General features: G+C 55.2%; 1 protein-coding gene across 1 annotated transcript; it reads right to left on the reverse strand.

Moving 5' to 3' along the window:
* Positions 1 to 54: 54 nt before the first annotated feature.
* Positions 55 to 14,158, reverse strand: Acap3 (ArfGAP with coiled-coil, ankyrin repeat and PH domains 3). The gene is made up of 24 exons (XM_038334745.2): positions 14,013 to 14,158; positions 10,305 to 10,362; positions 9,663 to 9,782; positions 9,414 to 9,467; positions 8,313 to 8,371; positions 7,631 to 7,814; positions 7,257 to 7,301; positions 7,076 to 7,171; positions 6,899 to 6,973; positions 6,137 to 6,148; positions 5,127 to 5,239; positions 4,986 to 5,037; positions 4,676 to 4,776; positions 4,492 to 4,603; positions 4,065 to 4,273; positions 3,907 to 3,976; positions 3,707 to 3,801; positions 3,430 to 3,632; positions 3,090 to 3,197; positions 1,932 to 2,030; positions 1,625 to 1,845; positions 1,347 to 1,456; positions 1,161 to 1,271; positions 55 to 1,067 (listed from the first exon to the last, which is right to left on the reverse strand). The coding sequence occupies exons 1-24, from the start codon at positions 14,057 to 14,059 to the stop codon at positions 920 to 922; spliced, it is 2,502 nt and encodes an 833-aa protein (XP_038190673.1). The 5' UTR covers positions 14,060 to 14,158; the 3' UTR covers positions 55 to 919.
* Positions 14,159 to 14,378: the final 220 nt, after the last annotated feature.

The raw sequence follows: 14,378 nt of genomic DNA on the forward strand, positions 1-14,378 counted from the left end.
GGAAGAGCTGGGATCAGGATGGTCCTTGAGAGTCCACAGAAAAAAAGACGCAGACAAAGTCAGAATGAGGTCGCTGTAGAAAATCCTCTCAGTCATTAACAAAGGACATTGGGCACACGGTGGAAAGTGCCAGTTGCTTTAGTTAGGCATGGGCTCTGGCCCAGGTAAACCAGACAGTGCCTCTGGAGAAGGCAGGGATGGAGTTAGGCCCTCAGGCACCAGGACCCAAGTGGCCAGCCACATGGCCTTAGGACGCCTGCGTCCAGCCTGGGTGGAAGGCCTGGGCCAAAGTTCCACCTCCCAGCACCGTCAAAGCCCAACCTGGATGCTGGGGTCACTGAGCGAGGTACTCAGGTTGATTCCCTGGGTGGGCTGCCGCTCCTGCCAGGGAAGGTGCTGGTGGCCAGCCACCAGCCCCAGGCTGGAGGGAGGGCTCTGGGGGTATGTAGGAAGGACCTAGCTAGCAGGTCAGTGTTCTGGGGCAGTAAACATAGGGGCACAAGGTGAAATAGGCCCTGAGGGCAGAGGGGTATAAGGTGACATGGACCTCGAGAGTGGTTTGTCCCATGGACAGCCCAGACCCCTGAAGAAAGGACCACCTGAAGACAGAGGTTCCCCAGGTGAGATGAGGGGCAACAGATGATGCAGCACCCCATCCCCCAAATGTGGGGCTTCAAAAAATTCAGTGCTTGGGTCCCTGTCCTCTGGCTGAGCATTAAAGTAGCCAGAAGGAGGGACGAGCAGGAAAGTGGGGACTCCAGAAATACCAAGGTACTGGGCTGTAGGGATGAGCCCACAGTTGTCACAGGCAGGGCTGTGGCTAGATGAGGGGCTAGGGTCTTCAGGGACATGCAGGATTTCTGGGCCGGGTAGGCTGGGGTCAAGGTAGGGGTCCCTCAGCTGCCCGGCCTGCCAGGCCCTAGCTTTCCTCCAAGTGGAGGCCAATGAACTCCTGGATGCACCTGCGGTACTGCAGCTCGGTAGGACTGCTTCCTGGCAGGGGGCCTGGCTGGCCAGGGGACGCCTCAGCTTCTCTCATCTCTTCAGCCATGCGGGCCAGGCGGAGTCTGGGGATGGGGAACAGTGTGAGGTGACTCTGTCCCCACATAGTCTGTGTCCCTTTGACAGTGACTACATTCCCAGGACCCTGCCCAACTCACAGTGTGACAATGTCAGCGTTCGCCGCTTGAATTGCGATGGTCAGCGGATCCTGTTGCTCCTGGTCCAGGGCATGCTGGTCAGCCCCCCGCTTCAGGAATAGACAGACCTGGCTGAGGGTAGAGGAGCTTATTGAGAAGGCCCCAAGGTGAGGGGATGGTAGCACGAGAGAGACCCATGGAACTCACCCAGTGCGGCCCAAGAGTGTCGCATGGTGCAAGGGTGCCCGGCCAAGGCTGTCTCTTTGGTTCACATCAGCTCCATTTTGCAGAAGGAACTCACAGACAATCAAGGAACCCTAGGGATCCAGGGAAATCACACTGAGCCAAGACAGGACATTGGCAGGGCCCATGTACCCTGACCTCCTGCCATGAGCACCCCCAAAACAGGATCAAGCCTGTCTCTAGAACAACAGAATGAACATGTAGGCATGCAGTCTTGTGTGTAGACGCCCGTGTGTGCTCACCCCTAACACAGCCTGTACCAGTGGCGTCTTGCCCTCATCTGCTGCATCAGCCCAGTTGACTTCAGCTCCGTGGGCCAGTGCTGCAGCCAGTGCAGGGAGATCACGAGTCCGTGCTGCTTGGTGTGCCAGTAGCCCAGGGTGCAGTTCACGCACATCTGCCAGGCTCCAGGCCTCCGCGTCTCCATCTGCCTCACTGTTGGACTCCTCGGACTCAGCACCCTCTGTGGGAAGGTGCAGGATAGGGAGTTGAGACCCTCAAAGGTGCTGGGATGACGGGCTACGTGGAGGCAGGGAGGCACACACCTACCTTCCTCGGTGACACTGTCCACCACGGAACCTGTGCCAAAGGCCAGGACATCTGAACTGCCATCAGAGCTGCCTCCGAGACCACTGTCACTGCTTAGACCTGCAGGGCCACAGGAAGGGAATCTTTAGCACTGGGGGTCCCAGAACACCAGAAGAAAGCTGGAGCCTGACCCACTCTTCAGTGAATTCTCCCCTTCAGGAGCAGGACTAGCCCTTACTAGGGGACACCATGGGATATTGCCCAGGCTGAAAGGAAAGGAAACCAAACAATATCTCAGAGGCACAGGAGGAGCCCTCTATGTCCAGACCTGGAGTGACCCCTCCCAGCCCTCTAGGCTTTAAAGTCTTCGCCCTGAAGTCACAGACCGGGCAGCAAAGGAAGGAGCCCGAGAGCCTGGCTTACGGCCAATACTACAGCGCCATCTGCTGTCATTCAATCTCATTCGTGCAGGGACACACAATTGTTCCCTACCTACATTCGCATCTGTGTGCATACACCCCACACTTTACACTATTTTTCCTGACACACCATTGTTCCCTACCTACATACGCATCTGTGTGTATACACCCCACACTTCACACTATTTTTCCTGGGTCTTACAAACGTACCCAGGCTGACCTTGAACTCACTATGTAGTATAGGATGGCCTTGAATACATTATAATCCTCCTGCCTCTGCCTGTGTGTGCTGGGGTTATAGGTATAAACCATTATTCCTGGCTTCCACATGGTACTCTTGACAGCTGTGTTCTCAGGCCTAGGTTGGTGGTCAAGATAACTCCAGCCCAGTGGTTCTCAACCTTCCTAATGCTGCAACCCTTTAATACAATTCCTCATATTGTAGGGATCCCCAACCATAGAAATATCTTGTTGCTATTTCATAATTGTAATTTTGCTACTGTAATGCACTGTAATGTAAATATCTTATATGCAGGATATCTGATATGCAACCCCAAAAAGGGGTCAAGACCCACAGGTTGAGAACTGCTCTCTAGACCCTTTGGATATTTTTCCAGTCTTGACCCTTCTGTGGCATCACCACCCTGTCCCAGTCTCTTCTTCAGGTTCTTCAGCAGGTGGCATCCCCGTTGTCTGCACTCCAGAGGAGCCTGAACTGGGACACAGAGAGCATGGGAAGGGGATCTGTCCTAGCACTCACTGCGTGGTCCAGCCCCAGCAGCCCCTGCATCAAAATAGGAGAAGAGGGAGTCCAGCTCATCTGGGCAGAAGAGGGAGTCTCGGCGGAACTTGCGCTCCACAGTGCCAGCTGCAGGAAACAAGGCACATGTTCAGATGGAGAAACCGAGACTTGGGATGGAAAGGCCTCGGGTTATTTAGAGTCAGTTGGAGCTCCGAGGTGCTCCTATAAAGCCCTGCCTCCAGCCTACCCAACACCACTGTAACAGAGGGTTGGTGGCTCCTCCCAGGGCTGCAGTGAGCCTGTTCCCAAACCTGCCCAAGTACATGAGCTCAGGTGCAGCTGCTGGCAGCCCTCCCACCTGAGGACAAAGCAGCGATGGAGGGCAGGACAGGCTCAAGCCGGACCTTGCGGCGGGTAGTAGGGGCGTGGGGGGAGCTTTGAGGGCGCTGGCACTTCTGTGCCCTCCAGCGTCTTGGGGCTTCTCGGGTTGGTGCAGAGGTCAGCTTCCTCAGAAATTTCTTTTCAACATATTTGTCCTTAATCCATGCCTCTTTGTCCTGTCTGGACCAGAGGTGAACATGAGACAGCATCCACAGACTGGGCTCCCATGGCTGAGCTGGCTGACCACACCTTACCTGGAACTGCTGGCTGTGGGTTTTCTAATGCCTGAGCCCTCACACTGGGCCTCATAGATCTGGTTCATGGTACTATTTCCAAGCTCACACATCAGCTGTGGGGTGCAGTGTATGTGTATGTTAGTCCAAGTTCAAAGACCTAGATCCCACCCTGCCTCTCTGGGGCTCCAGTGGGCTTCGTCTTCAGCCCTTTTACATACCTTTAGCAGCTCTGGCTCCCAGGAATCCAGTGTCAGGGACCGTACCTTAGAGCAGTGAACACCCAAGCTCCTGGAAAGAAAGGGACAGAGATGGACAGAGGCATGACTCTATCCAGAACCTCAGCCAGCCCTGTCTAGCCAGAGTCGAGAAGGACTACCTGTGGATGCCTGAGCACTCAATACAGAGCAGCACACCCAGGTTGATGCTGGCCCAGCGAGGGTCTGGCTGGCCACAGTCGCCACACTGGCTGTTGCCAGCCACGCTCTGAACACGCTGCAGCACGCTCTCGCCCTTGACTCCACGTTCCCGAGAGTCCGTGGTGGAATCAATGCTGCTTGTTGACGGTGATGCTGTGCGGTCCAGCCTCTGGTGAATGGTGGGAGGAGCCACTCAGCCCTTCAGGAGCTTGTCTCAACTCCCCAGAAGAACTCCAGTTAAGAAAAGTCAGCATAGACTGGGGCCCCTCAAACACAATTCTGCATGCATGTACACGTGCACACACTAGCTGCACAGGCATGAACACAGCCTACAGGATTGTTCTGGGGACACACAGATAGGTACATGTGGGAGGAGGAGCAGCGCACCTCACTATAGCAGCTGTCTGGACTTTCCCGGTAGGCGGAGGCAATGCTGGCCTGCACAGCTTGAACCCAAGCCTGTCTCAGCTTCTCAGAGTCAGCCTGTAGCATGCAGCTCCTACAGGGAGGAGCTGGTCAGCCTGGGTAAGTAGGGCTTTCCCCGACCCTTCCCGGGACTGGGCCTCCTCACTTGGTAGGTGACACAACTTCAAAGCAGAACCTCCGTTCAGTGTCCTCACATGGCTTCACAGAGCACAGACGCAGGTCGTCTACCACCACAGTGAGCGCATCCTGTCAGCGGACAGACTTGCCACTCTCATGTCCACCTTCTCCTTTCTCTTAGACTCAAGCAGCGTGTTTCTAACTCCCTGCTCCCCTGACCTTTTGCACTTTGGTGCCTGTCTGGGTCCTCAGCCCTGTGCCAACATCCACTAAGGAGCCCAACCCATAGTCTAGATGGGAAGGAGTCTGGCCAAGGGTGGCCCTGTCCCCCAGCACACCTTGAGTTTCTTCTGGTAGACCAGCTGGCTGTTCTGAATGGAGAACCATCGTCTAGGTGAGAAAAAAGGGGAGACAAGCGGTTAGGCAGAGCTTGCTCCACGTCTACTCCGCCCTCAGCCCTGCCTGAGGGGGGTCCTTACCGGTTCCACGTCTTGAAGGCATTGCTGGCTCTCTTAAAGAGGTAGCCCTCCATTACCACGCCACTTGGTGCATCCACATCAAACTCCACTTTTGGCTCATCGTAGGAAAAGTCCTAAGGGTAGAGCTGGCCCTTGGGCAGTGCCCATCCTTGAAGGGTCCCATCCCCTCTCAGGCATCCCCCAAACGAAAGCTAAGGTGAGGCACATGCTCGGGGAACCTCTGCCCGCCACAATTTCCTGACCAAGCAAGGCCCTTTGTCTAAAGACCCTATGGGAAGATCCCTTGTGTTCACAGCTGGTCCCGTGTACTCTGGCCCCCACGACTAGGCTTGCAGAAACAAGCAGGCTATGATCAGGAAGGAAACTGCACTCCCTGTCTACCCCCCACCCCATCCTGAGTGTTTCATGCACTTTGCCAGCTGGGCCTTCTCCAGCTGTCTGACAGAGCTCTATTCAGAAGCCAGAGAGCCTTGGGTGTCCTGTGTGTCCTGCTGTCTGACAGGCCAGGCCAGTAGAGAGCCTTGGGTGTCTGTGTGTCCTGCTGTCTGACAGGCCAGGCCAGTAGAGAGCCTTGGGTGTCCTGTGTGTCCTGTCGTCTGACAGGCCAGGCCAGTAGAGAGCCTTGGGTGTCTGTGTGTCCTGCTGTCTGACAGGCCAGGCCAGTAGAGAGCCTTGGGTGTCCTGTGTGTCCTGTCGTCTGACAAGTCAGGCCAGTAGAGAGCCTTGGGTGTCTTGTGTGTCCTGCTGTCTGACAGGCAAGGCCAATAGAGGGAAGAAGGCCTTACCACCTGCTCTCAGTCTGAGCAGGGGAAGGAAGACACACTGCCACCACTCCTGTAGGGGGACTGGCCAGATTCATCTTGCTGGTGCTACCAACTAGCTGGCCTACAGGTTCTTCCCAAAGGGCAGCAGGAGCACTGAGATGGGGAGGTGTACTCAGTGTTAAAAGACCCCAGAAAGATAGCATCTGAATAGCTCCATGAGTCTACCCCAGAATGCAACTCTCTTACCTGCAGCAGTGTCTGCAGCCCAATCAGGAAGGAGGGGAAAAGAGAAGAAAAAGGGAGCCAGTGAATGATGACGCTGCTCCCCAACACTGCCAGGCTCTTTTATCCCACCTGCAGCCAATCTCTGCCCCCGGAGGGGGGGAGGGGAAATGATGGATGGGACCACTGTCCAGCAGTCGAGCAAAGACTCCAGAAGGAACCCATGATTAGCTATAGGGGTAACCACAGCCTCTAAGGCAATGGTTCTCAATCTGTGGATCATTACCCCTTTGGAGGTTGTATATCCTGCTTATCAGATATTTACATTACAGTTTACAACAATAGCAAAATTACAGTTACGAAGTAGCAACAAAATACCTTTATGGTTGAGAGTCAACCATAAACATGAGGAATTGCATTCAAGGGTCGCAGTATTAGGAAGGTGGAGAACTACTGTTCTAAGGAGTGAAGTTCCAGGTCACAGCTCTGGCCCTTCCGTACATATATTAGGCTCACTCTATCTGAGAGTCAGCCTGCAGCATACAGCTTTGTAGGGAGGTGCTGGTCAGTCTGGGTAAGCTACGTTGCCCCTCCCTCTGCTGCAGACTAAGACGGCAATTGTTACAAGGCCTACTGGGTAATAAGTGGACAGACTTGGGAAGAGGGGTGGAGTTGGTGGATGTGTCTACTGGGGACCCAGGTCAGAGCTGTGGAGTGGTGATGAGGGAGTAACGCCCTTGACTGACATCCCCGCCTGTTCAGGGAGACGGGGCTGCAGGGCCTCACCCGTTGCTGAATGGCAGCATGCTTGCGTTCCATCTCACGCTTCTCCACGGCGGAGTCGATCACAAGCTGGTCCAGCTGTGGGGAGGGCATCACAGGAAGGCAGTAGACCCCTTCCCAAGCCCTGAACCAGGAGCCCCCACTGAAAGCTCAGACCCCAAGTCACTCCTGTAGGCTCACCTCAGCTGCCAGCTTCTTCATGTAGGGATCCAGCTGGTGGAGAAGACTGTATCCCTGCTGGAAGAAACTATACTGGGCATGCATAAAAGACAGCATCTGTGGGTGAGAGCAGAGCCCAAGTGAGACCCAGATCCCATCGTTCAAACCGTGCCCATGGGTACCTCCCCACACAAGCACTCACAGAATCTAAGATCTCAAACTTCTTCTTGGCCTGGAGGACATTGATCTGCCAGAGGAAGAGCAAACAGATGAGGTGTCCGAACCCAGAAGCCCATGGTCATCTATCTGGACTGCTTATAGTTCTAAGACACCCAGGTACTTTTTAGGTCTCTGTATGTTATTAGCTCCATCCTCCCCTGGGTCCAGTCTTTCCCCTTGTCTGAATATGAGGTTGCATCTGGATGAAACCAAGAATCATCATCCTTGCTTATGTCCCTAGAGGCTTCCTGTATAAGATCAAGGCATCCACCCCTACTGCTTATCTGCCTCCAGGCCTTTGCAGGAGGTCATTCCTACCCACTGGAGAAGATATATCTCCATTGCCCCACAGCTAACCTGGAGCACATAGTCCAGCGCCAAGTGGCGGAAGCACTTCCGGGTGAGGGTGAGGGCACCTGTGGCCTCCTCTACTTCATGGGGCCGGTGCCTTGGGGCTTGAGCATTCCTCACCAAGGACAACTCCATGTCCTCCCGCACTTTGTCAAACTGCTTCTTTGTCTCTTTGAACTTGCGCACATCCCTAAGTGCCAGCCGACGAGGGTGCCAAGAGCCAGAGGTCAGAACGAGAGTGAATGCACAGTAGGTTTCAGATATCCTGGGACACCACCCCGCACTGGCTCCTGAGAAGGGTCTTTTTTCTTAACTCCCTATCCGGGACACTATCTTACTTTTTCCTCCCTCCTCTCTGACCTAGGACCTCCAAACCTTCACAAGTTCACTCTACATCCGGACACAGCCTAGACCCCAGCCTTATCCCCACCTCCAGACCCATGTGGCAAATGTCAGCCTAGGACACGAGGATAAACTGCTTCCTCCACCCTACCCCGTCTGTCCCATCTCCTAGCCTTTGCCCCTGTAGCTTGAACCTCCTTTAAAAGGGCAAAGCCCTCTCACAGCCTGAAGCCTCAGCCAAGGACCTGCTGCCCTTCTTATCCGGAAGATGGAATATGGAATTCGGCTTCCACCATGGCGCTTAGCTATAGGGCTGGGCGCTTGGCTGGTGGCTCTGGTCACTCACTCTTTGACAAAGTTGTGGAGCTGCTGCCGCACCGATCTCTGGGCCTGGTCAAACAGGATCTGGGATGGAGGCAGGGTGGGGGTTATTAGGGTCACTGTTGACTGACAGGACAAAGACAAAGTCCAGTCCCCTACCAGGTGAGAACTGGGATCCCTGCCCATCTCTTTCTGGGCCCCAGCGCCCTCTACAAAGGACACTAGCTACGGAGCTTGTCATGTACTAGGGGGGCCTCTTGGGAGCCAGGGGCAACAGCTGTGGCCACCTGCTCATCTTCCTACCTGGCTCTTCGCCAGTCTGGAGGTCAATATGATGGCAGGCCTCTAAACTCCACCCTCACCATCTGCGTGGGCTACTTCAGGCCCATTGCTATCGGCAAGAGCAGGGAGTTGCCGCAGGCCCTGGCCTGGGGAAGGTGGTGGCTGACCGCTGGGAACTGGTCTAATTTTCACCCGCCATACACACCCCTGACCCACAGTGACACAGGGAGGAGGGATGAGCCAAGCCAGGGGTAGAGAGACAGACTAGCAGCTGCCAGGATGGGCCATCCCAAGCTGGTTTATGTCTGAGCTTTCCCTGGTCTGGCCGAGTAGGAACCCCTGTTTAGTCTGGGACTCTGACTCCACTGAGACTTGGCCTGTTCTTTGTGTCTGTCCACATCAGTATGGGGCTTTACGAGTCTACCAAGCCCTGCCTGGAAGGCAGTGAGGCTGTTACCCAGAAATAAGTTGGCCCAGGGCTGGGGGTAAGCTCTGCCCAGCTTTGGAGAGAGAAGAAACTTCCAAGGTTTCCTCACCTCAAGACACTGCTGCCCTCAGGTCTGAGCTGTGTGTTGCCTCCTCTGCCCCAGGATTTAGTCTAGCCACAGCCATAGACAGGGCAGTTCCCCCTGGAAATATCCCTCATGTTGCAGTGACTCATAGACTGGAGTGGCTACGATTTCCTTAGATTAAAGGAGCGGAACATAGCCTTTCTCACTCATGGCCACCAGTTCGACGCCCCGAGAGCCAGTCAACTTTGTTCTGCTCTGGGTAGGGTTCAGGAGAAGAAGTGAGGTGTGAACTCAGATGAAAGTAGAGACCCCACCTACCCCATGGAGCTCACCGTGTGGTAGTTGACCATCTCCTGCAGGCTGTCTCCAAACCTCTGCAAGCATTCCTGAAGAAAAGCATGGGGAAGACCACACTAAGGTGAGCAGTGGTCTGAGGATCTCCTTCAAGTCCATAAAGACTCCTCCCTGCCCTCGGGTTAGGGTTAGGTGTACTGAAGCAGAGTGCAGACACCCAGTGTTCGTGGTCCAGACACCCTTTGGGGGGCTTCCTCCCTTCCCCCAGTCCCACAGTGGCCCCTCACCGAAATGACGGTGTCACCCTGGCACTGCAGGGACAGGTCTCGGACGCCGCTCACGAAGAGCCTGTTGGTGGTTACATACGCCTTGCCAGCTTCGATCATGCCGCTGCACAGTTTGACCAGCTGCAAGTGGGACAGAGTGGGCAGGATGAGGGCCTGACAGTTTCTCTAAGCTGGTCACTCAGATCGGCCACAAGGCCAGGCCATACAGGATACACTTCCAGCCACGGGCAGCCAAAATTCAGTTCAGGCCCATTAGCATCCAGACATAGCTGCCCTGCTTCAGTTCAGGACTAGGGACAGATTATAGATTATCTGGAAGGAGAGGCAAGTGCCAGCTGAGCTTCAGCTCTGGACTGAAGGACTGGCAGGACAGAAAAACCTCAAGTAGAGCATACAGTGCTGGAGTATGGCCCCACAGGGTCAGAGGGTCAGGCAGCACATAGCCCCTGCCTCCCCGGCTGTGACGCTCCTTTTCCCCTTCCCTGTCCTTGTCCTTGGCCCCTACCCCAGTCACACTAGGCACAGAAAGAACAGCAGCTGTATCCCAACCAATAGGCATCTCCGACAGAGGCAGATACAGACTGGGCTTGGAGTGGGCCAACAATGCTGGGCCCTTTATGGACCATCAGGTCTGTCTCTTACCTTGTCCAGTTTAGCTTCGATCTCAACCACATCAGTTTCTACCTCATCAATGGTTGCCCTATAACAAGAATTGGGCAGTTAGGTCAACTGGAGTTTCATCTCCTGTTGCGTCTCCCCAGGGGTTTTGCTGCCAGAAGGGGGCCCCAGGAAACTGAGACTGAGAGGGGCAAGCACCCTGCCTGATGGGCAGAACTGGGACCCAGGTCCAATACTTTGGAGCTACCCAGAGTCCACCAGACAGGCTGAAGTCACCTAGCCATATCACTATCACATGGGCTGTCATGCCTCTCTCTCTCTCTCTCTCTCTCTCTCTCTCTCTCTCTCTCTCTCTCTCTCTCTCACACACACACACACACACACACACACACACCCTATAATAAGCAAGCATAGCTGTGATGTTAGTGCCCATGACAGTCCTCTCTGGGGGGATCAGAGTTGAACTTGGACACCACTTGGAGAGCCAGCCCCTCCTCAACTGGAAAGAGTCTGTCCCCTCACTCCTTTGGCCCAACTCTAGGTCACTTTGGCCTGCAGCTAAATGACACTAAGGAAGGCTGGTTGTGAACCAGCAGTTAAGGGACAACGCCTCAAACCAGCGAGGGACAGGCCTTCCATCTCCCTCAACCTCAAGACTCCCGGCTAGCTCAGTTCAGCTGGAAGGAGAGGTGGGTCAGGTCTCTTTAGAACCCATTCCCACCAATCCAGCCTGATAAAAAAGATGCCCTGGGGAGGGAGGAGTTAATGGTGACATCACCAGGAGAAGCCAGGGAGAATCCCGGAAGCCAAAGACAGATGGACCAGGCACGTGCCCCCCCCCCCCCCCAAACTCCAACTTGGGAACAGGAAATAAGGAAATAAGGGCAGGCTCCCAGCAGTCCCCACCTCAAACAATCAGCTCAGCTGGTGAGCTACGCCCTTCTGGCCTGTGTGAACATAATAGGCCAAGGGTTTAGACAGATCTGGCTTGGGGTGGGGTATCAGAGGGGATATATAGCCATATAGTTTAGCAGCTCCTTACCCCCTTTCTGCCCTGCTCTCTAGAAGGATAAGGAGAAAGATCTGTTCTAGGGTTTCTCCAGAGTAAAGGGCTTGAGAAACACACAGGACATAATTCAGTGTGGCCTCAATTAGGACCCTCAAAGGGTCTGGCCATCAGCCTCATCCCTTCCTGGGGAACAAGGCACTATGAATCCTAAAGCAGAGAAGAGGCAAGAATAGAGTGCAGCAGCTGATTAAATCGTTGGCAGCATGCCTCCAAAGGATACCCCACGGCCTGACCTGCTTAGGGAAAATGCCCTTTAGCTATGAGCCTAACACAGGCCACCACAGGAAGCTCTGATCCAGAAGTTCCCAGAACACAGATGTAACTATCTGCATAGGAAAGCACAATTCAGGGCATCCCCAAGCAGGCCCAACAGCCCAGACAGCTGCATGGAGAATTGCAGCTGGCCAGGGAGCTGGGAACGGGAGGAGCTGCACCAGCAGCTGACATACATACTCCTAGGGACGTGGGAACATGGTGGGCACTTAGCAGAGGCTCAGGGAGCCAACACTCTGTCCTAGGAGTCTCTCTGCACTCCCTTCCTCAGCCAAGGACTTGAGGCATCCTCTTCCTGCCCTATGCCTGTCTGGCCAGCCAGGGACTTCCTCAGCAGCTTGGAGGTTGGGGAGGAGCCCCCTCACCAAAGCCATGACTCAGCGCTTGAAGCCCCACCCAGGGCAGGGCTTGCAACCAAGGCTGGGCGGCTTCTCTTCCGGGGCTCCCCTGCACCCCCACCCACAGCTTCAGGGACTATGAGACATTCCTGAGGCTGCTGTCATAAGCCCTTATCCTAGGCTAAGAGCCCCAAAACAAAATTCCCACCATTTCCAGGTTAGGGTCTAGGCTTCGCCTCACTTCCACATCCTTCTGCCAGGCCCACCCTCCCCTATCCAAAGGTTCTTGCCCAGAAAGATCAAGTTATAACCTCAGTAACACCTTAGAGTAGACAAGGCACTCTTCAAACCCATCAAATCACAGCCCACCCAAAACCACCAAGCCAGGTTTCCATGGCACCAGAACCAAAGTCCAGAAAGTCATCTCCCACATCAACACCCCCTACACATGCACCAAAAGAAGCGATGTTAAGCCTAGCCAGCTGCCACACCTACTGCAGCCCACAAGTCCAACTGGCTGGCTATAGCAAAGAAGGCCCGGAAGTGAATGGATTTCTGCTAAGGCCCAAACCCCTCACACAGCAGAGTGGAGCCAGAGCTTCTCAGAAAGGGGTCAGGGGGCTTCAGCTGAGGCCAAGTGCCCGACACTGAGGCCTTGGCCATGCTTCCTATCAAGTCTGGATACAGAATTGTGGGGTATCTGAGTCACTCGATCATTCAGCGATAGAAAATAGGAACGCACAGATGAAGATTGCCTCAAGTTTCCTGCCTACAGTCGGTGGACACTCTTGGCTAACCAACGCGCCAAGGCTTCTTGTTGACTCTCTCGCACGGTGGTTTTGAAAAGAGCTGAACTGGAGCAGGCCCCCAGAGATCCAGCATGCATGTACAAATGTGGTCAAGCACATATGTGCAAAGGCACACATAGATATTTATACATAAATATGCATGCATGCACGCATGTAGTAGCACTGGGCACACAGACATGTGTGTTCCATGGGCACAGTGAACACATTGCATGGGCATGTGCACCCATGTTAAAACACACACCTGCATACATGAACATGTATCTATTAGCATGACAAACAAGGTTCATGAGTCCACAGAGAGGTGGCACATGCACATACATGTGTGCACCCTCACCAGGCTATGTGCATGCATCAAGCACACCAACCCCATGTGGCAGCTCACCTACACATTCATGTGCATGGACTGGCACCTCCTCAAAGGAGGGGCAGAGTGGCAGAACATGTTCCCCTGTGTATATGCACACACAGAAGTAGGGGATCTCATGAAGGTATGCAATTTCAAAGGGCACACAGGAGGTACTTCATTACTGTTTGCCAAATGTCACCCAGTGAAACAGATGTATATCTGTGTGGCCATGTGGTTCACACAGACGTGCACGACTGTACGTCCAGGAACAATAAAAGAAACAAACTCATAAGTGAACAAGGTCCATACCCTCCCACCTAAACCTGACAACTCCCGCCCCTCCAGGAGCCCGGGGTCACTCATACCACCCTTCACTTTCCCCAAGGTGTCCATCTCAGGCTCTGATTGCTCCAGCTGGCTGCACCCATACACTGCTCTGGACATATGGGCCAAGACAGAAACCAGGGACAGGCGAAGCAGGGCGCTAGACAATCCTAGCCAGAACTGGACTACAGGGCCCACGGGGAAGCTCAGTACTAGTGACATACGAAAGCACAAACACAAAGGAGAGTGGACAGTTCTAGAGGTGGCACTGAATGCGAATGCCCGGTGATACACGGCTGCCCAAGGCAGTCCGAGCACTCACCCCCCCACTCCCCGCGCGGGAGGTGATCAGCACAGACAGGGGCGTCTTTTGTTCCAGTCCCCCGAGGCCGGAGGCGGAGCTGCGCGGCTTGGGGACCGCGACTCCCACTCCGGCCGGTTTATCCAGGCCAGGTCTTCTGCTCCGTCCAGGTGGACTCGGAGCGGTCACGATGCTGGGCATCCCTTCCCCGCCCCCGGCACAAAGGCGGCTCCCCATCCCTGACGGTGCCCTATCCCAGGCCCACAGCACACCTAAAGCGCGGCGAGTCCTTGATGCATTCCTCGAACTCTACCGTCATGGCTGCGGCGAGCGGCGCTCACTGAACCGAGAACCACGACACGTCGAGCGGCATCCCCGGCCGGTGGACGGTCCGTCGCGCCCGCGCAGCGCTCCGCGCCCGCCCGCCCGCCCGCCTCGGAATGAGGCCGGCGCGCCGCTGCCCCGCCCCGCCTGTCACCGCCAGGGAGCGTCGCCAAAGTCCGCTGCCGCCTGCACCACCCGCTGTCACCTCCAGGGAGCGTCGCTAAAGTGCGCCGCTGCACCCCGTTGCCTGTCACCGTCCTCTGTCCTCAGCCACCGGGGTCAGGGAGCCGGGCCGGCCGCGGCGGTTGGGATTC

The sequence above is a fragment of the Arvicola amphibius genome, chromosome 6 (assembly GCF_903992535.2).
Source record: "Arvicola amphibius chromosome 6, mArvAmp1.2, whole genome shotgun sequence".
Lineage (NCBI taxonomy): Eukaryota > Metazoa > Chordata > Mammalia > Rodentia > Cricetidae > Arvicola > Arvicola amphibius.